Source organism: Marasmius oreades, chromosome 8 (assembly GCF_018924745.1).
Source record: "Marasmius oreades isolate 03SP1 chromosome 8, whole genome shotgun sequence".
NCBI lineage: Eukaryota > Fungi > Basidiomycota > Agaricomycetes > Agaricales > Marasmiaceae > Marasmius > Marasmius oreades.
In genome coordinates, this window is record NC_057330.1 from 2,656,669 (window position 1) to 2,681,541 (window position 24,873).

At 47.8% G+C, this 24,873-nt stretch overlaps 11 protein-coding genes across 12 annotated transcripts; 5 read left to right on the forward strand and 6 right to left on the reverse strand.

The window, feature by feature from the left end:
* Window positions 1-185: 185 nt before the first annotated feature.
* E1B28_012795 (uncharacterized protein) lies at window positions 186-2,479 on the reverse strand. The gene is made up of 10 exons (XM_043157941.1): window positions 2,399-2,479; window positions 2,081-2,342; window positions 1,797-2,022; window positions 1,536-1,732; window positions 1,372-1,467; window positions 1,142-1,292; window positions 898-1,089; window positions 636-844; window positions 425-574; window positions 186-373 (listed from the first exon to the last, which is right to left on the reverse strand). Exons 3-9 carry the CDS (start codon window positions 1,831-1,833, stop codon window positions 431-433), a joined length of 1,026 nt encoding a protein of 341 aa, XP_043005311.1. The 5' UTR covers window positions 1,834-2,022; window positions 2,081-2,342; window positions 2,399-2,479; the 3' UTR covers window positions 186-373; window positions 425-430.
* Window positions 2,480-2,758: 279 nt separating this feature from the next.
* Window positions 2,759-5,112, reverse strand: E1B28_012796 (uncharacterized protein; the record flags this gene model as incomplete). Its single annotated transcript, XM_043157942.1, has 10 exons — window positions 2,759-2,848; window positions 2,904-3,244; window positions 3,313-3,400; window positions 3,468-3,886; window positions 3,943-4,134; window positions 4,202-4,403; window positions 4,466-4,572; window positions 4,629-4,786; window positions 4,849-4,930; window positions 4,992-5,112. 10 exons carry the CDS (start codon window positions 5,110-5,112, stop codon window positions 2,759-2,761), a joined length of 1,800 nt encoding a protein of 599 aa, XP_043005312.1.
* A 589-nt stretch (window positions 5,113-5,701) lies between these two features.
* Window positions 5,702-6,046, reverse strand: E1B28_012797 (uncharacterized protein; the record flags this gene model as incomplete). The annotated part of the gene is made up of 2 exons (XM_043157943.1): window positions 5,702-5,959; window positions 6,014-6,046. The coding sequence occupies 2 exons, from the start codon at window positions 6,044-6,046 to the stop codon at window positions 5,702-5,704; spliced, it is 291 nt and encodes a 96-aa protein (XP_043005313.1).
* Window positions 6,047-6,568: 522 nt separating this feature from the next.
* E1B28_012798 (uncharacterized protein) lies at window positions 6,569-7,881 on the reverse strand (the record flags this gene model as incomplete). Its single annotated transcript, XM_043157944.1, has 2 exons — window positions 6,569-7,798; window positions 7,861-7,881. The coding sequence occupies 2 exons, from the start codon at window positions 7,879-7,881 to the stop codon at window positions 6,569-6,571; spliced, it is 1,251 nt and encodes a 416-aa protein (XP_043005314.1).
* A 177-nt stretch (window positions 7,882-8,058) lies between these two features.
* E1B28_012799 (uncharacterized protein) lies at window positions 8,059-8,565 on the forward strand (the record flags this gene model as incomplete). The annotated part of the gene is made up of 4 exons (XM_043157945.1): window positions 8,059-8,083; window positions 8,135-8,337; window positions 8,390-8,434; window positions 8,488-8,565. The coding sequence occupies 4 exons, from the start codon at window positions 8,059-8,061 to the stop codon at window positions 8,563-8,565; spliced, it is 351 nt and encodes a 116-aa protein (XP_043005315.1).
* A 105-nt stretch (window positions 8,566-8,670) lies between these two features.
* E1B28_012800 (uncharacterized protein) lies at window positions 8,671-9,059 on the forward strand (the record flags this gene model as incomplete). The annotated part of the gene is made up of 2 exons (XM_043157946.1): window positions 8,671-8,827; window positions 8,890-9,059. The coding sequence occupies 2 exons, from the start codon at window positions 8,671-8,673 to the stop codon at window positions 9,057-9,059; spliced, it is 327 nt and encodes a 108-aa protein (XP_043005316.1).
* Window positions 9,060-10,751: 1,692 nt separating this feature from the next.
* On the reverse strand, window positions 10,752-13,790 carry E1B28_012801 (uncharacterized protein). Of its 2 annotated transcripts, XM_043157947.1 has the most exons (14): window positions 13,583-13,790; window positions 13,401-13,524; window positions 13,059-13,349; window positions 12,792-13,007; window positions 12,696-12,740; window positions 12,375-12,648; window positions 12,265-12,308; window positions 12,083-12,207; window positions 11,939-12,015; window positions 11,877-11,887; window positions 11,805-11,823; window positions 11,590-11,743; window positions 11,196-11,529; window positions 10,752-11,134 (listed from the first exon to the last, which is right to left on the reverse strand). In XM_043157947.1, exons 3-14 carry the CDS (start codon window positions 13,329-13,331, stop codon window positions 10,934-10,936), a joined length of 1,773 nt encoding a protein of 590 aa, XP_043005317.1. In that variant the 5' UTR covers window positions 13,332-13,349; window positions 13,401-13,524; window positions 13,583-13,790; the 3' UTR covers window positions 10,752-10,933. The 2 variants fall into 2 exon arrangements, with proteins under 2 accessions (XP_043005317.1, XP_043005318.1); XM_043157948.1 differs by having other exon boundaries at window positions 11,805-11,887.
* A 1,165-nt stretch (window positions 13,791-14,955) lies between these two features.
* On the reverse strand, window positions 14,956-18,032 carry E1B28_012802 (uncharacterized protein). The gene is made up of 14 exons (XM_043157949.1): window positions 17,878-18,032; window positions 17,651-17,828; window positions 17,174-17,602; window positions 16,903-17,118; window positions 16,805-16,849; window positions 16,481-16,754; window positions 16,372-16,415; window positions 16,190-16,314; window positions 16,046-16,122; window positions 15,984-15,994; window positions 15,911-15,929; window positions 15,697-15,850; window positions 15,318-15,642; window positions 14,956-15,260 (listed from the first exon to the last, which is right to left on the reverse strand). Exons 3-14 carry the CDS (start codon window positions 17,444-17,446, stop codon window positions 15,060-15,062), a joined length of 1,764 nt encoding a protein of 587 aa, XP_043005319.1. The 5' UTR covers window positions 17,447-17,602; window positions 17,651-17,828; window positions 17,878-18,032; the 3' UTR covers window positions 14,956-15,059.
* Window positions 18,033-18,073: 41 nt separating this feature from the next.
* E1B28_012803 (uncharacterized protein) lies at window positions 18,074-20,308 on the forward strand. The gene is made up of 9 exons (XM_043157950.1): window positions 18,074-18,197; window positions 18,251-18,321; window positions 18,380-18,418; window positions 18,475-18,486; window positions 18,545-18,626; window positions 18,677-18,815; window positions 18,871-19,089; window positions 19,139-19,483; window positions 19,550-20,308. Exons 1-9 carry the CDS (start codon window positions 18,123-18,125, stop codon window positions 20,185-20,187), a joined length of 1,620 nt encoding a protein of 539 aa, XP_043005320.1. The 5' UTR covers window positions 18,074-18,122; the 3' UTR covers window positions 20,188-20,308.
* Window positions 20,309-21,546: 1,238 nt separating this feature from the next.
* E1B28_012804 (uncharacterized protein) lies at window positions 21,547-22,573 on the forward strand (the record flags this gene model as incomplete). The annotated part of the gene is made up of 5 exons (XM_043157951.1): window positions 21,547-21,683; window positions 21,748-21,821; window positions 21,880-21,985; window positions 22,041-22,328; window positions 22,396-22,573. The coding sequence occupies 5 exons, from the start codon at window positions 21,547-21,549 to the stop codon at window positions 22,571-22,573; spliced, it is 783 nt and encodes a 260-aa protein (XP_043005321.1).
* A 755-nt stretch (window positions 22,574-23,328) lies between these two features.
* E1B28_012805 (uncharacterized protein) lies at window positions 23,329-24,847 on the forward strand. Its single transcript, XM_043157952.1, has 8 exons — window positions 23,329-23,587; window positions 23,660-23,712; window positions 23,796-23,866; window positions 23,917-24,156; window positions 24,232-24,326; window positions 24,388-24,460; window positions 24,531-24,626; window positions 24,692-24,847. Exons 1-8 carry the CDS (start codon window positions 23,330-23,332, stop codon window positions 24,742-24,744), a joined length of 939 nt encoding a protein of 312 aa, XP_043005322.1. The 5' UTR covers window position 23,329; the 3' UTR covers window positions 24,745-24,847.
* The last annotated feature ends 26 nt before the right edge of the window (window positions 24,848-24,873 follow it).

Sequence of the window (24,873 nt, forward strand, 5' to 3'; positions counted from 1 at the left end):
AAAAAGTTCCCACATTTGCCTTCCTCCAACGGGACCTGAACGGGGCCCGCGCCAGAAAATACACGACTGCTGAGCGCTGAGACGCCTGAGGTTGATTTTCATTGTATGGCGCAGCATCGCTTTGGAGCGATGGATGGATGGCGTACGGCGAGTGTACCCGACTTGCCATGGACTATCGGAGAAGGTAAGTTTCGGAATCGGTGAACAGCGTACAGTTATGTCCAGCGGTAATAGTCGAAAGGGAGTCGTTCCCTTGACCTCGTCTACTTCTGGGCCAATCGCTTAGATGTCAGACCCAGAGGTTTACAGTTATTCGCTACCCAGAAATATTGTCAACGGAGTGGAGCTGAGCTGACAGTTGGATGTTCCGTCCCTAGACAGGTCCGAGGAATTTGAACACGAAAACTTCAATTCGGGATCGTACCAAGTACTACGCCATACGTCCGACCAATTGGTGTTTCACCTCAGCCTCGATGCTGTCGAGAAAATCATTCGTAGTTTTCACAGGTTTCCATCCCAACCTGGTTGCGTTACTACTCCTACAGCGAGAGTTGCAACCGAGGTAGTTAGCTATCTAAGAAAGTTCGAAGACGATGTCAGATGTTACATAACCAAGTAACAACTGAAATACTAACCATCAAACGCTTTAGTTCGTCTTCTTCAAATGGTGTCGGTTCAGGACTTCTTCCCTTACCCAGCTTGAACAGAACTTCAGCGATCCGCTTGTACACATCATAGAACTTGTACTCGTCGCTGTGAGCAAAGAAGATTCCTTCACGTCCGTGGGAAGTGGTGGTCGGATTCTTGAGGATAGAATCCAAGAGGAGATCGTACAATATGACAACTGCGATATCACTTATCAATCTACATCTCGATGCAATTCATGACTTTGCTTACGCTCGTCGATATGGACATTGGGCCATATATTTTTACCTTCTCCGACCATACCGCCTTGTCCTCGTACGAGGGAGATGGGGATCAGGAAACTCCACAACCTATTATGAGAGTTCGAAATTCCTGCGACGACCAGCGGATTTCGGGAAATAGAATAAATAGCGGAGGGTGCGATAATGTAAGACTTGATGTAACCTAAAAGAAGTCTGTCAGTGCACGGCTGAGCAACTGAGAGATAGGGTTCAACCTTCTTTATCGGCAGCGAGGATGCGCAGATCCACAGGGCGATGTGGGGCTGTCGGAGGCAAATTTTCAAGCTGCTCCGGAGAGGCATCGTCCCAGATCACGTCGCTTGAATACATTCCAATGGCGTCGTCAGCTAGCATGCCAGTTCCTGACTGGAGAAAAATTAGCGTTTTCGGAGTCAAATTCTCAATATCTTGACTACAAACTGAAATAGTAAATAAGAAAACGCACGGTGTTGATGAGCACTGGAGCCTTTCCCGTGGATTCATACCGCTTTTTGAGGCCCAACAAAGTCACCTCAATGCTTTTAACGTTATCAGAGTCAGCCTGTTTGTGGAATGAGTGTTAATGAGTTGTTGCAGAACACATGATGCGACGAAGGATACTACACATACCATCAACAATACGATATCTGCCTCCGATGCAGCCTCCACCATTACATCCTCATCTGAATGAGATCCTAGGATCGGGAAAACCCCGAACGCCTTCAACTTCTCAGCTTTTTCGGCGGATCGAACGATAGCTCGGAATTCGAAGCTATCTACATCTGAACGACTCAAAAGCTGGCTAAGTACACTTCCTCCGACGTAACCTAGGTGTATGGGAAGGCCCTTTGAGAGTAGTTCTGTGATTCGGATCGACTCGAATACGCGTACCGGTGGCACCAGTGACAAGTAGAATAGTCTTTTGCATGGTTGGTCTTTTCAGAGCAAGTTTTGGAGGGCTATCTGATGTCGAAGGAGGGGACGGCGCTTAGCCTGGGAGTTCACACCACTGTCACCGGAGGCGCTTCTTCTGTAATTGCTTCACACGAGTGCCCGGGGCAATCGTTGACGTTGAAGTGAAATTCAAATTGAAGTGTGGACGGGTGTATGATTGACTCTAAGGGGGAAAAGATCATTTTGCTAAACGCAAGTCTGTAGTTGAAGAGGAAACGTACTCTGAACATTGTCTCTACGACGAGTTACACTGAATAGGCATTCAAATATCATTCGATTCAAGGTGCTTGGATATACCAACTTAGACTCTCTCTGCTTTGTGATATAACAACCTTCAGAGTTCCACCTCCTGGTCATGGATGGGGGGAAAAGGTTGTCAAATCTTTGAAACGGACATTCGAGTACGACCGGGTCACTGGTTGGATGACTCTATACTCAGTGAACGCTCGACTCATTCGTAACATTGTCTGTAGAGAATAATTTCTGCAGAAAAAAGAATGAACGTGTAGACATGAGGAGCCAAGACAGTATCGGCTTACAACTTTCGATTCTACATTCATATAGGGTATGTCGACACCCTTTCCCCCCATATTTCCAGTCTCGCAGGAAGGTGCACGTTGAGAAGCGGCGAAAGTGCTTGATACAAAGCTTGTTCGGTAGCGGAACCTTTATTCATTCCCACGGCTGACTTTCAACAACGTGATCGTCATGATGTATAGATACTTGAGGCTGCCCGGACGATTCTGAATCTCCGCCTCCTCGAACGAAACGTTTATGTAGCCAACAGGGAATTAGAATTATTTAAACAATAAAGCACCATTAAGTACCACACAGTAAACTACAGTAATAATTCAAGTCGACCGCTTAAGTTAAATAAATAGGGACTCCACATCTAATATCTAATAGCTCTTTCCAGATTTAATAAGATCCGCAATCCTCTCTCCAAGAATATACGCAGCAGCCTGAGGGTGGTTCTCAGGGATAATAGGCTAGAAAATCCAAAAGTCAGAAATCTACAAAACGAAAGCTAGGAATCGAGCTTACATAGATCGAAGCATCAACAATCCGCAAGCCGTTGACTCCCTTAACCCTCAACTGCCCATCCACAACTCCATTCTCAACACCTCCCGGACCCATACGGGCTGTCCCGACGCAGTGGTTAATCGTAACAGAATTTGCCCTGATATAATCCTCCCTGTCTGCATCATCAACGAATTCCCGCAGGGGTTTGATGACGTAGTCTTTCCATGCTGGTTGAGCAACGAAGGTATCGACGTCTCTCATCACTTGAAGCATGGTTTGGACGTCGTAGTTAGTTGTAAGGAGTTGAGGATCGATGATGGGGTAGTCGAAGGGGTTGGTGGAGTTAAGGGTGAAGGTTCCACCTGAAAGTAATTTACGCAACAACATTAGCAGGGAGGTGGCTTTGTAAATGAGGAAAGATGTGACTTACGAGAGGTCGGTGACACGACGCCACCAATGACAGTCATAAAGTGTCCTTCAGTGGGTTGTGTTTGAGGTCCGAGAGCCGCAAAACCGTTCTGTGAAGGAGAGAAAAATCGGTATGTACGCCGGGAAAAAGAGTAATAGGAAAGGGAAAAAACATACGACGAAAATTATCTCGGTATTTCCGCTACGTGGGCCAGTGGAAGGATCAAATCCTGCAGGCGTCCCATCAACCGTGAAATTGTCAGGGTTCTTCATGAAGGCTGCAGTGTTGCCAGCTGCAGGAAGGACCATGAGACCCGTCCTGTTGTTTTTCCATTGTTCGAGGAGGACAGATGCAGCACTTGGATCGCGTATGACGTCGTCAAAGGTGTTATTGGAGTTGACGGTGTAGTAAACGGAAAGCAAAGGGTGTTCCATCAAGTTTCTACCCACATCCGGTGAGTCCAATACGACGGGTACGCCGAGTTTGTCGAGCTCTTCCTTGGGACCAATGCCGGACAACATCAAAAGCTGAGGCGATCCGAATACACCACCGCTCAAGATGACTTCCTTTGTTGCGGTAACGTTGAATCGGGGACCTGGCAACGCTGTAAATGGCTCTGAAATACAGAGAAGTAACAATGGTTTTACTTACCAGTTGCAGACTGAGCGATCTCAACGGTATCAATCGTCGTGTTCCCGCCATCGGGAGCTTTCTTGGACGCACGGATCTTGACAGCTCTGGAATTGACGACAACATCGAGGTTATCCCGACCGAGAGCTGGAACGAGGTAAGCAGTAGCAGAGCTACTTCTTTCACCGTGTCCTATGGAACTCTGAACGTAACCTGTAGTTCAGGGTAAGCTTTTATTTCCCCTACGAATGTCGCCAAACAGGCGGGGAAAAAAACATACCAATACCAATCATATCTCCAGCGTTGAAATCTTCGTTATACCTAAATCTCCCTCCAAGCTCCTTCGAAGTCTGGAGCACCTTTGGTTCAAGTTCTTGCGCGAATCCGGGCAAGCTGACTTCAACTGGACCGTTACCGTGAGCTGAAGGGATGATCTGTCCACTGGTGTTGTGACCGTCCGCTGGTGCTACGAGTCGAGAAACCTACTCAAGGGTTATGTTAACAATGCTTTGACCAGGATTTCTTGTTCAGAAATTTAACGCACCTCACTATTATATTTCTCGACGTTGTTCCAAGACCAGCCGTCATCGCCTGAGAGTTTGGCGAAGGTGTCCCATACGTCATTTGATCCTCTGTTCCATGTCATATAGTCTGGAACGTATTATGTTAGGTTAATGCCGTTCAAAACCATTGAGGTGTATACTTACTGATACTACTGCTTCCGCCCAGTACATGCCCACGAGCGAGGGGGATAGTCCTATTCTTCATTCCAACTTGAGGCGTCGAGGTGTAATTCCAGTCAACGAGGGTATTGAGAGCTTGAACTCCAAGGAATGGTACTATGATGTTTTGGATGTTCGCATTACTGTGTGTGATGCGACGTTGAGCAGTTTTCTTAACGTTGCTAGGAGAAATCTGAAAACTCACTCGACGCCGGCTTCTATGACGAGAACCTTGTTTTTCTCGTCTTCTGAAAGACGGGCAGCGACAACGCTTCCCGCCGTTCCACCTAGAGTAAGGAAGTTTTCTGTGAGAGATCTGCTTTACGGGCTGCCAGAATCACAACTCACCACCAACGATTACATAGTCGTAATGTGTCTGTTTCAAGTCGGTGATCGATTGATAGAGCTTTGACAAAGCTGGAGCACCCAGAGAGAGGGCCGTGACCGTAAATGCCAGTAAGGACCGCATGCTTGTAAAAAAAGTTCAAACCAAGTAAGGGGCTTGCGAGAAGTAGAAGAGAAACAGGGAGATATTCTGAAACCGTGAACTGAAGCGAGCTTTTAAACTCTCCCCTTCGCCTGCGCTCCCTTACACAATCGCTTTGAATCTGTGTACCCGAGTTGAATAGAATAGAAATGCAACACACATAATCCGCCAGATCAAGAATGGAGTCGGATCCCGAAGTAGAGGTTGATGCGACATATCCAGATCGTGCTAAGTGCGAAAGAGGCGATGATAATGTTTTGAAGAGGCCAACATAACAACATGGATATGAATGCACTGGCAGATATGTGTTTCTCGGCCCGCCGTACGATGAAGAGCCTCCTTCGTTCTTAGTGAAGTCATCACTAAGTTTAGTGTCGTAGAGGTGGGGTCGCAACTCGGTGATATCTACGCCAGGGCAGTGGGCGGTTGCGAGTAAATTGGTTCCTGGAGCTAAACTTGGAAGTGACGAATAAGAGTTGTATGATTGCCTCTCGATTGGCGCAGAGGGAGTTTGAAGCTTGCCGGATTATACACCGAACAGCCAATTGTAACTTGAGCGGGAACTTCTGGACTAGCGAGCCATTTCGTAAGGAGAATAAGAGATTTCGAAGCCCACGATGGGCGCAGCAATATTTTGTGTAGCGGCAATGGCAGTTCTTCGGCCAAGATCTAATCCAAGCGAAAGAGCTCCATTTTCCGCAAGAGTCGAGTCCAGTGTAAAGATAGGCGACATAGGTATCCACTTCTGGATGTACCAATTCACGGCCGACTCTATACAGACTAAGACATTTTTATCTCGTCCGGTCGCATTGGATACTGCATGCGGTATCTGGGAAAAAGGTGTTAAGTTGAAAAACTGAACAGTTTCACCTTTAACACGTACCTGAGTCCAACAACCGCAATCCATAATCCCCATCGCGAATGCTCCCGTGATCTTTACTGGAAAAGAAAAAGATTGAAATGCACCAATCCGTGCCAGATATCCAAGGCAGTTGCAGTTGAGCAAGCCAACAGGGAATGAAGTTTCTGAGGAACGTCGTACGATTCCCGTCGGGCTCTGCTGAGCCACGCAGTCTCACATCATTCACCGGAGGCTGACCCGATAACTCAGTTTGGAATGGTAAAACAGTTCAGCGATCCGGAAGCTGTCTAGGTAGAAATGAGAAAGGTGGAGGTCACGGTGGTGAAGAGCAATGTGTTACGGTGACCAATCCATGGTAAGCAGTATAGATACAACAAATTTAAATCGATACGAGAAATTTCTTGAGTAGTGAGTAGTGAGTAGTGATGAATAGATATAATAGAGTCAAAGAAGGATAAAAATAGAAGATCCTCAGGTATTACGACCTTACAAAAAGTCAATCATATTGGTCGCAACTTCCCCACTCGCCACGGTTCATGAACGTAAAACCTGCCGTTGAGAGTGAGGTCAATATCGTTAGGCCCAAATTCGGTCATAGTTGATGACTCCCGACTCCAGTTGACCTGAACTTGCGAGACCCTCCAATACCTCTGACGGACAGGTATACGCCGATTCGGAGGGTGCGAAAAACATCGAGGCTTCCAAAGTTTCTGAGCCACACCCCACCGGCTGGGAATAGTCCAAAGCCAAATTGTACGGAGATGATGATAATGGTGAAGATGAGGGTGGCGTCACGGGTTGAACCAATTGGGAGATTATATCGTATACGAACGGAGGATTGCAATCAAAGGCTACGGAAGGGGTGGTGGTGAATGTGCTAGCATCGTTGACAGGCATTCCATGAATCAAAGAGTCATGTTGATACGCAAAGGATTCCCATGGTTGTTCCTTCTCCTCTCCTAGTACTCGGTCCCTCTCAACACCTTTGTCGCCCACCAACGGTTCAGTTGGTATCGGCTGTTCCATTTCACGCCCGATCCCAACCCGCGAAACGTTATATGGAGTAATCTCAAATCCCAAATAATGAACCATAGGATACTGAAATTCTTTCCCAGCTCCCGTTGCGGGAATCAAGATTTTAGGACTCGGGGTTCGGATGATGCGTTCGGCATCTTGGTAAAGCCAGAAGTAATCGGGGTTGAAGTTGAGATTCAGGTCGGCTTCGTGGATTCGGGATTTCGAAAGGAAGATAGACTCCATAGCGGTGTAATCGTATTCGGGAGGGAGGATGACTGGGAATGCGTTGGTAGTGGGGGTACTAGTGGTAGTTGTAACTTCAGTGGCAGCTGTCGTAATACTAGCGGCAGCTGTAGGTTCAGGAGAAGATGAACCTGAAGAAGACGATGAAGTGGAAGGTGAACGGGAGTACGGCTGGTGTCTTCGACTGCCACGCGTGGAGGAAGACTGTTCTGGAGCAGCGGTACTACCGCGTTGACGGGTCTTCCTGGCTTTAGGGATATAGCCATGTAGATTCTTCCGATGTCGAATCAAAGACCCAGGATCGGAGAATTTGGAATCGCAATCAGGACAAGCTTGATTTCGTTCTTTGGTGTGTGTTCTGTAATGAGTATCGACGTTGGGTCTCTGGAGACTGGAATAGCTGCAGCCTTCCCAAGAGCATCGGTGTAACATGGCATTCTTGTCTTCCACTGCTGCGTGAGTTCGTTTGTGTCTGGGCATGTCACCGCGACGAGCGATCACTACTCCACAGATGTTGCATTGTTCACCCTCTGGATGGTTTTGAGGCTTCTTTATAGAGGAATGAGTACACACTTCCGTCAATTAGACTTGGAGAGGGAGAGCATTACCTTCGACTTGGGAGGAGCCATGTCTGCTCGTGTTCGTGCTGTGAAGGTGCTGTTGGGGAAGACATCATTGCGATCTAACAGCGCTGTTTTTAAAGAGGGAGTTGTGGTGGTCGAAGGAAGGATTGGATTGGACTCGAATTTCGACGATTTCTGCCTTTCTGAGCGACGGACGAGTGGCTCACTCGCGAATTTCCTTTCATGGTGGAAGATTGGTTGCGCTCTAGTTTGATAATTACCTGAAGAGGTAAGTAAGTCGTGATCACCGTCACGCCAGATAACGGATCCGTTCCCCGAGATCCCCAGCTTGGATTGGCACTGAGCAGAGGCTCTTACCAATACCATGGCGCAATCTTCTTCATCTTCAATACCCACGATGGAACAGCATTGCCTACCAGCACAACTTACACAGAGCAGAATTCAATCGTGTTGGAGCTGGTAGCGATTCCACACAGTGCACGTGGCTTGTCGAGGTTTTTCGTTCGTTACCACTATATATTGACATTGTTGACGTTCCTAAGTACTCCCATAGCTTTTCCATGGATCTGCTATTGAACTCGAGGAGTATGTGCTGCAGGTACAAAAAAAAACACTTCAAGTTTGCAGAGATACTTCTCAATTTCTTTTCAGGCTTTCAAGTTTCTTGACTGCCAAATTCAGAGAAGTAGGGCCCTCCGTCTTGGACTTCGCTATCCGCTTCGGTTTTAAGACTTTCCAATACCCCAGTATCACCTGTGTCATCCTCCCATACGTCGCCGTCAAACACTCCCCTCGCTCGTTATGTGAAGAAGAATGCCTTTAATCCCCCCCGGCATGAACTCGACCACTTACTCGTTCGATGTCGCCAATGCTAGTGGGAGATTACCTTACGGAGTCAGTCGAGAAAACGTTAGCTTTACTGGTCTCCCTGGGACTGGCACCTCTTGTCAAATCTCCTTTTGGTTCGAAAAGGGCGAGGAAGATGAGAAACGTAAGTTTAATGTCATTACTGTCTAACGTTGAGATCGATGCTGACCCTCGGTCTCCCCTCAGTTATGTCAGGCCCAGGTGGTATTATGGTCATTCTGTCTCTTCGCCTCTCATCAACCCTCGGAAAAGACCTCGTAGCGAGCGCGAGCACCATTCTCCCGGGAGCAACAAACTCTACTATTCACACATATCGGCTCTTGTTGACATTACCTCCGGCAGGTACGAGAGTATAGAATACATAACATTACTGTATTGGAAAGTCTTGAATAGAACTTGAGCGATGGATGATAATGGTGAGACGGAACTTACCTCCCTGAACTCGGTCGACGGCTTCAAAACCTCAATCGTTGAGTCTGAAACGGGTTATAACACATCCGACTTCAGGAAAAGAGAAGACAAACCATAGAGGTAAGTGTGCCGTCTTTTCGGTACATGAAATCATGCCTCGGTAGACCAGTACGGTGACTGACCATCAAATCAACGATCGAGCTTTTGTCTGTAGCGAAAGAGTCCGCAAGCTTCTAATCCGGGATGACGCACCCGAGCTTGGTTTCCCAAGACAGCCCTCGGCGTCAAGCTCTCGTTAGAGATCAACAGCCCAGTTCCGACCACAGTGAGCTACCGGTGGAAACTTAAACTTGCTTGAGCTTGTTGATGAAGATTTACATACCTTTGAGTTGGAGCCAATGGGAAAGAGCGTATCGGCCGTGACACTGACGTTGTCGCTCAATCTTGCTATTCCATATCCTTTGGTTTCGACGTTCCAACGCCCACTGGGATCGAGTCGAACGACGGCCACACTTACACCGCCAGGTGAACCTACGGTCGATAGGATCCCCCATGATAAAAGAGTCGAACTCTGGTGCCAAGAATTTTCCCAGAATAGTTTGGCCTGAGACTAAGAGGGTGCCGACAAGAATAGAAACATAGAGGAGGTCTTTCATGGTGGAGTTTTGACTGGATGTTGAATTAAGGATCTTTAAAAATACCAAGTCTTAAGAACCGTTTTACAAACGCTTGAAGAACCCATAGCACTCGATGGCATCATCCTAGAGTACGCCGAACGGATACATATTGCCAAGGCGTAGCTGCTGTTCAATACTTGACAGATGAATCAGAAAGTTGTTTGTTGGGATCGAGAGCGCCGACTTGCATAACTCAGGTCAAAGAGAAGTCTAAATTTGACTCAGTAATCAGCGAGCCCTGAGGCCCGAGTGGGGGCTATATGAGCTGCAGCACAGCACAAAAAAAAACATTGTGCAGCACATAGCACACTGGGCCTTAAATGCAGCACACTCATTTGGAATTTAGCCCGAGTGTTAGAACACTTGAAAATCAAGAGGGTAGAGAGACTGGTTCATATCCCAGACATGATAGGAATGATAATTAATCGTGGAACAGTCACTCTGGACGCCGTATCATGATCAACTCGACTGGGTTTGCGAAAGGCAATAATAGCAGGTGTCGACCTTGGCCTCATATCCGGCAATTCCATTTTGAGTGTGTGGTATGCACGCGTAGAAACCCTCTTGATTGGTTTCATGGGAAAGCATGTTGGAAGCAGGGAGCAGAGTAGTGTCACCTATGTGTCACGCATTACACTCTGTTGGATGGATGTACCTACCTCACTGTCGAATGGGTCATGGAAGTCCAAGTTAAACGTTGAACGGGCTGAAAAGTTACTTGACGAAATACCTACGTGCCCGGGTTTTGCAGCACTCTTGACGGAACCTATGCAGAGCGATACTGGGTGCCTGCGGAAAGCGACGACGATGAAGATCCGGAGGTTCACCAAGTTCGAAAGCATGTATATCCCACATGCAAATTGTATTGCCGGGCCTGAAGGCTACGCGCGGGCACGGAATCCACAAAAGACACCAATCTACCTCCCATAACCTCTCGATGTGATATCTTCCTCTGTGAAGTTGCCAACGATACAAGGCGAGCGTTGTCGGCTACAGAAAGGTCGGGACGTGTGCAAACGAGAGCAAACGAGAAAGGAAAAATATCTGGTTCCGGGTAACCAACAAACAGTAAACTATTGTTCGAACCTAGCTACAATGAAGGGTTTACCTATCTTAAGCTTGATATTATCAGAACAGAAGATCTAGGCTATCTTCTCCATCCATATTTCGGAACGATCTTGTGGGTTGTCACCCTGAGGATCTGGTACCCCAGAACCAGCACCCCATATCCCACCAGAGAATCCCACTCCAATCGTACCGTTCAAAGAGAAAAATTCGGCTTTAAGACCAGGAGCATTCGATACTTTCGTCCAGAATGGTTGCTTTGTGTCGTTCAAAGTCGGCTAGAAAGAATAGATAGTCAACAACACCCCCTTTTTCATGAATGATTGGGATTGTACGAACATAACTGAACAAACCCGTGATGCTGAATACATTTCTATCAACATGCTCCAATTTGAGGTAGTTGAACCAGACGGAGCTGGAGGGGCTCAAGAGGGTGGGGATGGTAGAATTGATTACTCCCGGGAGAATAGTGCTCGCGTTCGCCACAAGTTCCTTACAAGCGTCCGAAGGTTGATGGGAAGGAGTGAAGAGACAAAGCTGCCAGTTACCGTAACCTAAATTGTTGTAAGTACCCTCGAGAGCGGCAAAACCACCTGGAATGGTAGGATCTGACGCGTTCCCAGGGGTAGCCACGGGGCTGGCACCACTAGTTTGCCCAAGTTGCTCTAGTATACTACCCCATTCCAAAATTAGTCTGAGAGAATAAACCAAACCGTTCGGAAACGATACATACATGCCAGTCCAGTTGTAGGGTTCTAAGCCCAAGGCTTCATCGATGAGGCGGTACTTGATGATCTCGTTGAAAATCGGCCCTGTATCGTCGTCGTTCGTGAGGACCGCGACTCCGACATTGTCAAAAGGAAGACGGGACAGTTGGCTATATGCTCCTATACTCGGTGAGGGAAGGCATTAGTCGAGAACACTTGTCTAGCCGAGGCATGCACGTACCGTTGACGCCGCCATCATGCTTGGAACCACGTCATTCCGAGAAGTGTATAGAAATCCATGCACAAGACACACCTCTATAATGACTGGTAGCAACTGTTAGTCTAGTGATCAAAGGAACAGCCCAAGAGGCTTACCGTGACCGCGATAAGTTCCAGTCTCTTGTCCTCCTCCATACACAACAGGCGATAGAACAGATTGGGCGATTGGCAGCCTGACAACGTCAAGAACGGTTTCTAAGTGTAAGGCCAATTTCACCTCTAAGATCGTGAGGAGCATACCCTGATATCCCATCAGCCGCTACCGTTATGCCCGATGCCGCTCTTTGAAGTACTGCTGATGGAATGACTGTCTGGTTTGTCTCCGGATGTTTACCCCACAAAAGCAAAGTTTTCAGCCAAGTCGCCTAACGAACTTGAGTAAGCTGAGATTCCGATGAATGACATTCAAAGGTTCAACATACCATATCATTGGCGCTGCTTATGACACCACCTGCGCCGGACATGACTAAGGAAATCCGAAGTTCAGGCTTAATTCCTTGCGAAAACACGGAAAAGAGGCATGGGAACTCACAATTTCCATCTTCCCCTCCCTTTTCATACCAGAATGACAATTGACGAGGGATGCCAGTCCCTGGGAGACCATCAGCGAAGCTCAAGTTCTCTCGGCTGACTCCATATGATAGTTTTCCTCCAGCATTGGCGACATCGAACGAATACGTGGTAGAGTCCATGCCGAGGGGATCGAAGACATTCTTCTTCACATAACGTGCAAGGGGCGTTTTTGTTGATGCTGCTTCCGGCAGGTATGAGAGCATGGAATACATGATATTGTTGTATTGGAAGGTCTTGGAGAATGCTTAGCGATGAATAACAGCGGTCAGGGAGAACTCACTTCTCTAAACTCGGTCGACGGCTTCAAAAACCTCACCCGCCGTGCCTAAACGCATTGGAGGTTACATTACTCTTCTTCGGAGAAATAAAGACCAACCACGGAGTCAAACGTATCATCCGTTCGGTACATGAAATCATGCCTCGGTAGACCAGTACGGTGACCCATCAAATCAACGATCGAGCTTTTGTCTGTAGCGAAAGAGTCCGCAAGCTTCCAATCCGGGATGACAGACCCGAGCTTGGTTTCCCAAGATAGCCTCGGCGTCAAGCTCTCGTTAGAGATCAACAGCCCAGTTCCGACCACAGTGAAGAGCTACCGGCGGAAACTTAGACTCGCTAAGCGTGTTGATGAAGATTTACATACCTTTGAGTTGGAGCCAATGGGAAAGAGCGTATCGGCCGTGACACTGGCATTGTCGCTCAATCTTGCTATTCCATATCCTTTGGTTTCGACATTCCAATGCCCACTGGGATCGAGTCGAACGACGGCGACACTTACACCGCCGGGCGAGCCTACTGCGGACAGGATTCCTTCGATGAAAGCATCGACATCTGGTGTCAAGACTCTGTCTGGGATAGTTTGGGCTGATACTGAGAGGGCGCCAAGGATTATGGAAAGATAGAGAGGGTGTCTCATGATGGTTTGAGACTTTCACTGAATAGTAGGTTATTGGACTTGAATGGAAATCGAAACGTCTTTAAGTACCTTTTATTCCGCTGAACCAAACCAACCGCAGCACTCAATGGCATCATTCATGGTATCCCAACTGAGTGTGGTGAAATCGCGCTCGGATGATCTAGACCGTGAAGTTAGTTGTCGGGATCGGACCCTTCGGACGGTATAATGGTAAGAAGACCAGACTAAACTTGAACAGTAAAAGGATTTACAGTGTTAGCAATACAGTTCGTCGTATCTGCACACCTCGATGCCATAAACGAACGAGGTCGGGCGGTCTCCCAAATACTAATTGACATCGTTCCACTTGAAGATCCGATAATTACATATTTAAGCTGTTAAATTTGTGTAATTTCGTGAATGCGCAGTGCGCAGCGTGGTAAAGGTTGTTCAGAAAAGGTCGCTGAGAGGCAGAAAATCAAGCTGGGCCACGTGGACACGTAACGGTAGTCTAGGCCCGGGCCGCGGACTTTGAATCAAGCACCCACGGACGCCTGTCAACGATCCTTTCTCAACGTTCAACTCTCGCCACTTGCTGCGCACTGGGCGTTCAGTTTCTAACAGCTCAGGGAAATTATCGGATTTTCAAGTGGAACGGTGTCGATCATGACTTGTGATATGTGCAGCGCTGGTGCCTGGCTCGTCCGAGTCTGACTGGGCTGTGTTATGGCATGTACCACAGACTTCTCTGGTACTCAGAGGAGGGAGGGATACGCAACAGATCCTACATCGGTAGGGGACGATTGCCTTCCTGAATAACATATCGTCAGCCGTTGGAGCGAGAGACTACTAACGTATCGTCGTATCGAACGACATCTCCCTCCTGGTATTATGCACTAGAGTCCTCGCTCAGTCTATGCTCGATTTCCAGTCAAAAAGGACGAGCTACTAGCAGCTCTGGGGAATTAACTCCTGTAGTCTTCACGAACCATCTCAGCAACTTACCGTCTCTAGAGTCTAGATGAAACATTGGGCTCGGACCCCTACGATTGACCGAGATGCGTGTCCTCGCTTCTTTTTTTACTGGTACTATCGCGGTATGCTAACTTTGGTAGCGAATGCGAGCTCCATCCTCCCGGAGCAACCAACTCTATGTGGTTGTTGGAACATGTCGATCGAAACGTGTTCACATTCGCAGCGTGCTCAGTTGTGTTCGTACAATCAAGTAACACGTACGGGTTCATATACTTTTAACAGAACCGAAACGTGTGGGGACTCGGAAGTACGGGATGCGACGTCGGAGAAGGCTGGAGTGAATGCGTATTGAAAATGCTCAATCTACCCCTTTGGCAAGCGTTCCTACTGTCCACTCGTTTCTAAAACAGCCGTCCATACCGAAAATCCTGGTACACCCCATTTTCATAAAGCCCGACCGTTCGCAAAACGTCTCTTTGCTCGAGTCACTCCTCGAGAAAGGTTATATGGTTATACAGCCTGCACCTTGCCATAGCATCTTTGAATATTATCACCTTACTCAACCTCGCAGGGTGGTACATATCCTGCTGTGAAGTCGCCAACGATGCAGGGCATCGGCCACAGAAAGGTCGTGACGTGTGCAAACGAGAAGCTGAAAGCCGCAGCAGACGAGAAAGAAAAAGAAAAACTTCCAGGTAATCAACAGACAATAAATCATGGTTGGATCCTAGCTACAGGTGTATCCGGGTTGAAATTGAGATCAAAACAGACGATCTAAGCTATCTTCTCCATCCATACTTCGGAACGGTCTTGCGGGGTATCACCCTGAGGATCTGGTACTCCAAGACCAGCACCCCATATCCCACCAGATAATCCAAATCCGATCGTACCGTTCAAAGAGAAGAATTCAGCTTGGGGACCAGGAGCACTCGATACTCTCGTCCAGAATGGTTGCTTCGTGTCGTTCAAAGTTGGCTAGAAAGAATAGTTAGTTGAAACCTCCCTTTCATGAATGACTGGGATCGTACGAACATAACTGAACAAGCCCGTGATGCTGAATACATTTCCATCAACATGCTCCAACTTGAGGTAGTTGAACCAGATGGAGCTGGAGGGGCTCAAGAGGGTGGGGATGGTGGAATTGATTCCTCCTGGGAGAATGGTGCTCGCGTTCGCCACAAGTTCCTTGCAAGCGTTCGAAGGTTGATGGGAAGGATCGAAGAGACACAATGACCAATTGCCGTAGCCTGGATTATTGTAAGTACCCTCGAGAGCGGCAAAACCACCTGGAATGGTAGGATCTGACGCATTCCCAGGGGTAGCCACGGAACTAGTTTGCCCAAGTTGCTCTAGCATGCTACCCCATTCCAAAGTTAGTATGAGCGAATAAACCAAACCGTTCGACACATACATGTCAGTCCAATTGTAGGGTTCTAAGCCCAAAGCTCCATCGATGAGGCGGAACTTGATGATCTCGTTGAAAATCGCCCCTGTATCGTCGTCGTTCGTGAGGACCGCGACTCCAACGTTGTCGAAAGGAAGACGGGACAGTTGGCTATGTGCTCCTATACGTGGTGAGTGAACGAGTTAGTTGAAAATCCTCTCTAGAAAGAAGTAACTAGTACCAATAACGTCACCAGGGTGCTGAGAACCGCGTCAATCCAAAGTATTCTATGAAAGTCTATGCACCAGACACACCTCTATAACGACTGGTAGAAACCGTTAGATTAGCAATCAATAGACGAGTATAAGAACCTTACCATGACCACGATAAGTTCCAATTCCTTGTCCTCCTCCATACACAGCAGGCGATAGAACAGACTGGGCGATTGGCAGCCTGACAACGTCAAGAACGTTTTCTAAGTGTAAGGCCAATTTCACCTCTAAGATCGTGAGGAGCATACCCTGATATCCCATCATCTTCTACAGTTATGCCCGATGCCGCTCTTCGAAGTACTGTGGATGGAATGACTGTCTGGTTTGTCTCCGGATGTTTACCCCACAAAAGCAAAGTTTTCAGCCAAGTCGCCTAACAAACTTGAGTAAGCTGAGATTCCGATGAATGACATTCAAAGGTTCAACATACCATATCATTGGCGCTGCTTATGACACCACCTGGGCCGGACATGACTAAGGAAATCCGAAGTTCAATGTTAGTTTCTTGTGCGAGGAGAAAAAGAAGTATGAGAACTCACAATTTCCGTCTTCCCCTCCCTTTTCATACCAGAATGGCAGTTGACGAGGGGTTCCAGTACCTGGGAGACCACCAGCGAAGCTAATGTTCTCCCGACTGACTCCATAGGAGAGTTTTCCACCAGCGTTGGCGACGTCGAACGAATACGTGGTAGAGTTCATGCCAAGGGGATCGAAGATATTCTTCTTCACATAACGGGCGAGCGGCGTTTTCGTTGATACCACTTGCGGTAGGTATGAAAGCATCGCGTACATGATATTGTTATATTGAAAAGTCTTGGATAGAATGCTCAGCGATGGCCAACGGTGGCTAGGGAAGAACTTACTTCTCTAAACTCGGTCGATGGCTTCAAAAACCTCAATCGTGGAATCTAAGACCGCGTTGGAGATTAGGAGACGTTCCTTGGAGAAAACTGAGGCTGACCAGGGAGACAAACGTATCATCTGTTCTGTACATGAAATCGTGCCTCGGAAGACCAGTACGATGACCCATCAGATCAATGATCGAGCTCTTGTCTGAAGCAAAAGGATCCGCAAGCTTCCACCCCGGGATGACAGATGCAAGTTTGGTCTCCCAAGATAGCTTTGGCGTCAAACTCTCGTTAGAAACCAACAGTCCGGTTCCGGAGACGGTGAAAAGCTAAAGCATAGAAAAACTGAGCCCTATGGTCCTCGTAGCAATTATGAAGACTCACTTTCGAGTTGGATCCAATGGAAAATAGCGTATCGGCCGTGACACTAGCATTGTCACTCAACCTTGCTATTCCGTATCCTTTGGTTTCGACATTCCAACCCCCGCTCGGATCAAGTCGAACGACGGCCACACTCACACCGCCGGGTGAGCCTACTGTTGACAGGATTCCTTCGATGAAAGCGTCGACTTCTGGTGTCAAGACATTGTTTGGAATAGTTTGAGCCGACGCCGAGAGGGCGCCGACAAGGATAGAGAAACAGAGAGAATATCTCATGTAAAAACCTTCGAATGGGCGGTGGGCTGAATTCGCTGTGGTTATTGAAACCTCTTAAGTATGTTTTTGCCGGCCAACCGCAGTTCAACTGAATGTGCTCCCGGAAGGCGGTTATCGCCGGGATCGATCAGCACGGCTGAAAAACGACCAGTCTATCTTTTGAACTGTCAAGATACCTGAAATACTACCAAAAGGTTTTCGTACCTGTACAACTCGCTATGCCATAAAATTGAGTCGATCTCAAATAATCCAGGCTGCTGCAGGTTCCCAAAGCCTAATCAAAACCGTCCCGCTTAAGCCGTTGAATTGAGTGCGCAGTGCACAGCAAAGGCTTGACGCGGTAGAGATCTTTCAAAGAAAGTAGCTGGCAGGCTTTCATGTGCTAGACTCTAGTCAGAGCAGGAGTACAGGAAATGGGATATCATGCTCACAATGGACGAAAGGGAGAGATGCCTGACGCGGACATGGTTATGAGCGCCAGAGTGGGAGAGTGGTAAATATGTATGCCCATAGCTTAAAATCCCTCAGACTCGAGCGTTGTAGGAGGCCTGAGGGGAAATTTTGGAAACAAGTTTGAGCGCGTGTGAGTACCACGTGTCACACTGGGTCACGTATAGTCACGTCCTTCAACTCTCTTCCCCCCCGCCGCTCAATCTATCCCCGATTTCCAGTCAAAATGGACAGGCTAGAATCTCTTGGGAGTCAGCTCTCCCAGATCACGATGTACGACATCAAGTCTATGTATGAACAAGTAAGCAAATACTCTACAGCTCATTCATTGCAAAAGTTGATGCACGTATTTAGGCCAAAAATGTCGTGTTAAATGTTAGTGAAATTGAGTCAAAGGTCAGAGAGGCGACAAATGATGAACCATGGTGAGCATATTGCCACGCCACGCATTGCTAAGAACACTTACATACCTCTGCAACGTAGGGGTGCAAGTTCCACTTTGATGCAAGAAATTGCAAATCGGTATGTTTGTCCACCTCATGTCTACCTCTATTTTTTTCTCAAAATGCCTCGTTCAGGACTTTTAATTAGTAGGTGCTACAGTGCACGACGTCTATCCTCAAGATTCACCACCACTGTACATTCCAGCCCGGAGTTCAACGAAATAATGCCCAGTATCTATTCGAAATTCATGGAGAAGGAAGCGAGACAGTGGCGGCAAATCTACAAAGTAATTGTCCATCCGAGCCATGTATATCTGCTTCTTATAGCTCCTTTCAGTCTCTCCAACTCTTGGAATACCTTATCAAACATGGTTCGGAACGAGTGGTAGACGATGCGCGTGCCCACATTGCAACCATCAAGATGCTGCGAAGCTTTCACTATATAGACGATAAAGGAAAAGATCAAGGAATCAACAGTTCGTGCTCCATCTCTCCTGGTTTGATGCTCTCACTCAAAGCTTTGCCTCCTAGTCCGGAACCGTGCTAAAGAGATTGTCGAACTACTCTCCGATGTTGAAAAGATTCGCATCGAGCGACGAAAAGCCAAAGCCAACAAAAGCAAATATACTGGGCAAGGTAGCGATGGAATGAGCTTCTCGAGTGGAGGTGGTCGGTATGGGGGATTCGGAAATGACTCAGGGTATAGTGGAAGTTACGGTGGAGGCGGTGGCAGTAGCAGCTACGGAAATGGTGCGTGACTTTGAGTTTACGGAAATAGCTCGGTAATCGTTGATGATAGAGCGTTATGGCTCAGGCGGGGGAAGTAGTTCCTCCTTCAGAGATGAGGGCGAGAGAAGAGGATATGAAGAATACAATGCTGGTGATGATGAAGACGTACCCTCTAGTTCTGCCAGGCGATCAAATAGCCTCAATACGAACTCACGGGCTTCACCGGGAAGGGGTGCGAAGGCACCTCCGTCGGCGCCTGCGCCGGTGAAAGAGGTAGATCTCCTCGGCGGATTTGAGGACGATACCTTCGGTAGCACCGTTACAGCCCCACCGCCAAAGACGAACACATCTTTTGCAACTGACAAGGCTTTACCTGCGGTCGGTGCTACCAAAAAACCGATCGTTAGTATCGACGGTAAGTGCGTTCTGATTCCTTTTTCGGCTCACGCTTAACAACCTTCTCTTGCACCAAAATATCAAGATGATGATTTCGCCGATTTCCAAGCAGCGCCCTCTTCACCAACCGCTCCTGCATCGGCACCAGCACCAGTCGCCCCAAAGATGAACCTCATGGACATGCTCAATTCCACACAATCTACCACCACCGCCAGCACGCCACCTATGCAGAACCAGCAGGCGTCATTGTTCAACATGGGAAGATCCGGTGCTGGAATGTCTGGAATGGGGGGAAACATGAGTATGGGCATGGGTGGCGGTATGGGCATGGGCATGCATAGGTCAAACACATCCATGTCCGGGTCTGCTCAATTCTCACCGGTCGTGCAACCTACCTCTCCCACTGGTTTCTCTCCTATGCGGCCCTCGATGACGCCAGCATCATCTACGAAACCCCCTGCGACATCGAAGCCGGCTTCAGGTGCTAGTGCCAATTTTGACGATTTATGGTCCATGTCTCTTGGGTCCGGAAAGTCCAGTTCTGGTCCGGTTCCTGAGAAATCAATGAAGGACTTGGAGAAGGAAAAGTCGACGGCTGGATTGTGGGCGGGTGTAGGGACAAGCACGAAGCCTTCCATGGGAACGACAGGCGGTTTTGGTGCCTTTGGAGGATCTAGCGCAAGCTCAGGAAACACTGGAGGAGGGGACGACCTTTTGTTGTAAGTTGGAACAGAAGGATGATGTTCATTATGGATGTACGTTGGTAGAATTGTTTCTTCGCGTCAAATCGTCTCACTTTCGCTTATCCATGAATGATATCGTTACAATCGCCGTTCTCCACCATAGAACCACATATAAAGTTATGACTACACTGAATACCAGGCGAATGGTGTGTAATTTACTGGGATGGCGTGGGAACACACCATAAACCCGAGCTTCTTTTCCAACTGTCGCGAGCGGCACGGACTTTTGGTACGCGTCCGTCCTGGCTCGTTCTGCCTTTACCGGACGATACCTGTCCACTCTACGATATCAATGAATTGAGCATGCCTAGGACCCTACCTTGAATCGATGATCCATTTCATTTCGCAGTGCAGATAGGGCCTAAGGCGGTGGTCCAGTGAACGCCATTCAGCATCCAATATCGGTGCAACCGGTGCAGTCAGCATAGCTCTTGGTATATTTTCACCCATATGTTGCATCTCAATACATATTGATGAGTTTTCAGGCCTTACTGGTACGGCAGCCTCGGAAGGCAGTCGCCTTGGGGTTTTTCCGTTTCCATATTGCTCTCACCAATCGGGGCCTATGAAAGCTGGGTTAAGTCATCATCCGCGAAGCTTGCTTTAGTATGCCAGCTGACCCTGTCGCTTCCTTAAATCTATCTAGATGAATTAAATGCAAATCAGAACAGTTGTTTGGTGGTTAATCCGAGTCCTAGTCGAGTTGGTGATACCGCGGGATTTCGTTAAAGGTACGATAGGTCGCTGCGATCAGGTGTGGTTCACTACCGCAGTTTACGGTCGCGGATGGGTCCGCTTAGCCTGGACATCGCGCGTAAGCTATCAAAGAGTGGTTTCCAACTTGCTGGTGATGCCTTTCTCTGTCGTTTAGTTTAATTCCCTGCTTACAAGTTCTTGAATTGCAGCATATATCTCTCAGACGATATTCACCAATGACAACGTCTAGGTGGGTAGAACCGTGCCTTCGAGTATCGAGTCCGTCCATCTGACAATTGTCCTACGGATCCGTTTGAGGAAGCTCATCTACGGCTCGTATCCATGAGTCAACGGATTTTTCGTGTGGATACAGGGATAAGGGATTACGTGCTTCAACACAGCGCTCTCATTCAACTTTTATCGCCTTTGGCTCAGAGGACCACAAGGAGCCGCAGCAAGAGATGGACTGAATGAGTACACCTGATAAACTCTGCAGTCCCATTCCCGCATTGATCTTGTTTGTCTGCAGTTCATGCCGATGGAGTCTCAACAACGGCCTTTCCCAGGAATTTCTGGAGTGTACTTAAGGGAACTAGTTCTAATCTCTCCATACAACAACAAGAACATCCCTCTCTCAATAACCATGCGAGGCCCCTTTTCAATCGTCTTTATTGCCATAGTTGCGAATGCACTGGCGGATGACCATGTCGACTCCTCGACGCATGGTTGGCAGGCCCCCGGACCCAACGACTCTCGAGGACCTTGTCCCGGCCTCAACACGTTCGTCGATCGTCTCTTCTCTCCGTCTACGATGTCAGGCTGACTATTCCCGAAACCTCTTTAGGTTGGCAAACCATGGCTTCCTGCCCAGAAATGGAAAAAACATCTCCATCCCCATGATCCTCAAAGCCGGACACGGTAGGCCTCGACGGTTGTTTTTTCCACCCTTTTTATTACTGATATCTATCCTCATCAGAGGGGTATAACATGGAGGCCGACATCTTGACCATCGCCGCTAAAGTAGGTCTACTCACCTCTCCTGGCGACCAACCCACGACGCTTTCGCTTAATGACCTCAAGGCGTAGGTCTTATCCCCTCTTGACTTCCTAGTCGAAACTTAGTCGTTCTGATCATAGACACGGCGTCATTGAGCACGATGCATCTCTATCTCGTCAGGATATCGCTCTGGGCGATAACGTCCGCTTCAACGAGACGATCTTCTTTACACTTGCCAATTCTAATCCCGGTTCCGATGTTTATAACATCACATCTGCGGGTCAAGTTCAGCATGCACGCCTGGCAGACTCTCTCAAGAATAACCCGAATGTGACAAATACGGATTTGACGTCTATCATCCGCGGCGCCGAAAGTGCTTTCTATCTTAGTGTCATGGGGGACGCCATTCAAGGTGTTGCTCCGAAAAAGTACGTCGTCATTTGAGATTTAATTGTGTCCGAGGCCCTCCAGACTAAGGACCCCTTCCCGCTCTAGGTTCGTGCAGATCTTTTTCCGCGAGGAACGTCTCCCCATCCAAGAAGGGTGGAAAAAGTCGACGGTTCCGATTACCCTTGCCACTGTTGGCGCTCTTGTCGACCGAGTTTCAGCAGCAGCCACCCCTTGGGAGCCAACTGGTAAAAATTGCGCTGGAATATTGTTGCTTGACGTTTGATGAGGGACTTGACGGAGGCTGTATGGTTGAAATCGGACCGCTGCAGTAGGCCCCGACTCTCATTCAGAAAACCTCTGAGATTTTTTACTGACGGAATTCGAATTATAAAAGTTTCGAGGATATGCCTTCATTCTAGTTAGTACAACGTGCCCTCCCGATGGACATTGGCAGTATCATTCCGAGTCTCCTTCATACGCTTTGAAATACTGTAACAGTATGCACAAAGCATGCATCAACCATGTATTGAACGTCCCGCTTGAATTCTTTCCTGGCAGCTCGACTCGGAGTCAAGTTGGCACCTTTAGCAATGAGTGGACCTGACTCCCTTCGGTGCCGGTGCCTTCACGAATTAATCGATTACGGCTGGCAGTACCCTCACTGTGATTGGATCCTATTTAAAGATGAACCCTCTGCATTCTGCCAACTCACTTTGACCTTCCGTCAGCTCATCGTCGAGGAAGGATCCTTTTCCTCAGTTATTCTACCCATGCTTCGAGTGCAAATTCAGTGTAAACACCCCTGAGCTCGAAGGAAGTCCAGATCCTTCACACTCACCATCCCGTCCATAATAATTTATCAGAATTCTTTCGATCTGAATTGAGGCGTGAGAAGTTCACTACGGAAAAAAAGCGATTGTTACCCGTGATTTCCACATATGGGGAGGCACCTTCTATATCTGTACAGATGTTATCAAAATTTAATTTGTGCCAAATTACATCAGTTTGCTGCCGCTTTTGAGCAGAAATATCACGCCAAATGCGTTCGTCATTCCATACCACCTCAATGTCTTCAATCGCTGCAGGACCAGAAGCTCAGGATTCTCTCTTTACATCTGATTATTCGGCAATACCAGTTCCTGATAATCTCATTCGAGCAACCAACCGACTACAATTTCCTCCCTCATACGTTGTCGTAGGAGTCTATCGACTGTGTACGGACAGAAATCTGTACGCGCCTACGTGGCAGAAGTGCAAACATGGAACAGTCAGAGGTGCTGTTGTTGGTACTGTATGGGTGCGTAACCAACCTACTGCAGTCAGCAAGGAAACTCAACATTGACAAAACGCGTTGGTTCCCCGTTGGTAGACCTTTTTCACGTTTGGAATTCAGAAAAAGTTCATCGAGGTGTTTTTAGCCAAGTATGTTTTTCGCCGACTTTCTTGAAGTTGTTTGCATACGGTAGTACCGCACGTACGTACGCTCATCTCTGTAATTCTCACAGCTCTCCTCGTGTGGCTGGTCTCTCCGGTGACACGATGTTTGGATACAAGGTTCCGTTCAATATTCATACCTGTGCGTATCCCCGGGCTCGCAGCTACCCAGCTCATATTTAAATCCCTCAGACGCGGCTATCTTGGCACTATCGACTCAAATCACTTTCTTCCTCCGGTTCTTCCTCTCTCGAAACATCCGTATCGCACGAGACCGTGTTTGGGACCAAACCCTCCTTTCACGCGGTAAAGGACCGGAGTTTTGGAAACCGTATGTAGAAGAATGGGATAACCCACCTCCAGTTGAAGTCAGTGAACCGTGGGTGGAGAAGATGTTTGGAGGATGGTTTGGGCTTTTCGTGGTGAAGAAGGGTTTGTGTGCTTTTCTCCCCCCCCCTCTTTTTTGTTGTGGGTAACCGATGATGACTGAATGGTTGAGTTTTATAGTTTTGCTGGCCCCGTTGGCGTTGTACCCGTTCGTTGGTATTGTGATTTCAGCTTGGTTTAGGGGTTTGGGAACCGCGCACGCTTTACATCGACGCGTGAGTTGTCTTTGTTCCGTCTGATCATCAAAAATTGTTGAATTTTTTTTCTTGTTCCAAGTACTTTGAAGCAAAGAAAATGACTCGTGAACAGATTGCCGTGTTTATGGAAGAAAGGAAATGGGATTATAGATGTATGTCAAGTGAACAGTGCCTTTTCGTTTTTCTCATCGTTCCTTTCTTTTTCTTTTCTTCCCCTGCAAGTGTTCGGGTTTACAGCGGCGTTGTTGGAAGGTATTCCCATAGTTGGGCTGGTTTTTACGGTTTCGAACAGGATTGGAGCAGCGATGTGGGCGCATGGTGAGATTTTGTTTTGTTAGCCCTCCCGGTTCCTCATCTCTAAATCTTTCTCCTTATGTGTGAAGATTTGGAGAAACGGCAACACTACGTCGCGTCGCAAAAAGCTGTAAAGCTTTAACGTGGTTATTACGGACTTGAGGCATTTTTCCCAATTGCACTGCTCTTTTTCACAGGTTTGCTGGATAGCCTGCCTAACTTTGATTCATTCATTCGGTGTCCATCACATCACATGCCTCTCTTGCCTCTC

What these genes read in the sequence shown, in the direction of transcription:
- E1B28_012795 (XM_043157941.1), bottom strand. Translation starts at nt 1,833, where the DNA reads ATGCAAAAGACTATTCTACTTGTCACTGGTGCCACCG. An exon ending in CCTCGCTGCCGATAAAGAAG is followed by an intron (nt 1,090 to 1,141) that starts GTTGAACCCTAT and finishes GACTTCTTTTAG; the next exon opens with GTTACATCAAGTCTTACATT. An exon ending in CAATGTCCATATCGACGAGC is followed by an intron (nt 845 to 897) that starts GTAAGCAAAGTC and finishes GTGATATCGCAG; the next exon opens with TTGTCATATTGTACGATCTC.
- E1B28_012801 (XM_043157947.1), bottom strand. Translation starts at nt 13,331, where the DNA reads ATGAGACACCCTCTCTATCTTTCCATAATCCTTGGCGCCCTCTCAGTA. An exon ending in GGGAGGGGAAGATGGAAATT is followed by an intron (nt 12,309 to 12,374) that starts GTGAGTTCCCAT and finishes GGATTTCCTTAG; the next exon opens with TCATGTCCGGCGCAGGTGGT. An exon ending in GCGGCTGATGGGATATCAGG is followed by an intron (nt 12,016 to 12,082) that starts GTATGCTCCTCA and finishes TGACGTTGTCAG; the next exon opens with GCTGCCAATCGCCCAATCTG.
- E1B28_012802 (XM_043157949.1), bottom strand. Translation starts at nt 17,446, where the DNA reads ATGAGATATTCTCTCTGTTTCTCTATCCTTGTCGGCGCCCTCTCGGCG. An exon ending in TAAGCAGCGCCAATGATATG is followed by an intron (nt 16,315 to 16,371) that starts GTATGTTGAACC and finishes CAAGTTTGTTAG; the next exon opens with GCGACTTGGCTGAAAACTTT. An exon ending in TCACGGGCTTGTTCAGTTAT is followed by an intron (nt 15,261 to 15,317) that starts GTTCGTACGATC and finishes TATTCTTTCTAG; the next exon opens with CCAACTTTGAACGACACGAA.
- E1B28_012803 (XM_043157950.1), top strand. Translation starts at nt 18,123, where the DNA reads ATGGACAGGCTAGAATCTCTTGGGAGTCAGCTCTCCCAGATCACGATG. An exon ending in AAAAGATCAAGGAATCAACA is followed by an intron (nt 18,816 to 18,870) that starts GTTCGTGCTCCA and finishes TTTGCCTCCTAG; the next exon opens with TCCGGAACCGTGCTAAAGAG. An exon ending in ACCGATCGTTAGTATCGACG is followed by an intron (nt 19,484 to 19,549) that starts GTAAGTGCGTTC and finishes CAAAATATCAAG; the next exon opens with ATGATGATTTCGCCGATTTC.
- E1B28_012805 (XM_043157952.1), top strand. Translation starts at nt 23,330, where the DNA reads ATGCGTTCGTCATTCCATACCACCTCAATGTCTTCAATCGCTGCAGGA. An exon ending in ATCGAGGTGTTTTTAGCCAA is followed by an intron (nt 23,713 to 23,795) that starts GTATGTTTTTCG and finishes TAATTCTCACAG; the next exon opens with CTCTCCTCGTGTGGCTGGTC. An exon ending in GCTTTTCGTGGTGAAGAAGG is followed by an intron (nt 24,157 to 24,231) that starts GTTTGTGTGCTT and finishes TGAGTTTTATAG; the next exon opens with TTTTGCTGGCCCCGTTGGCG.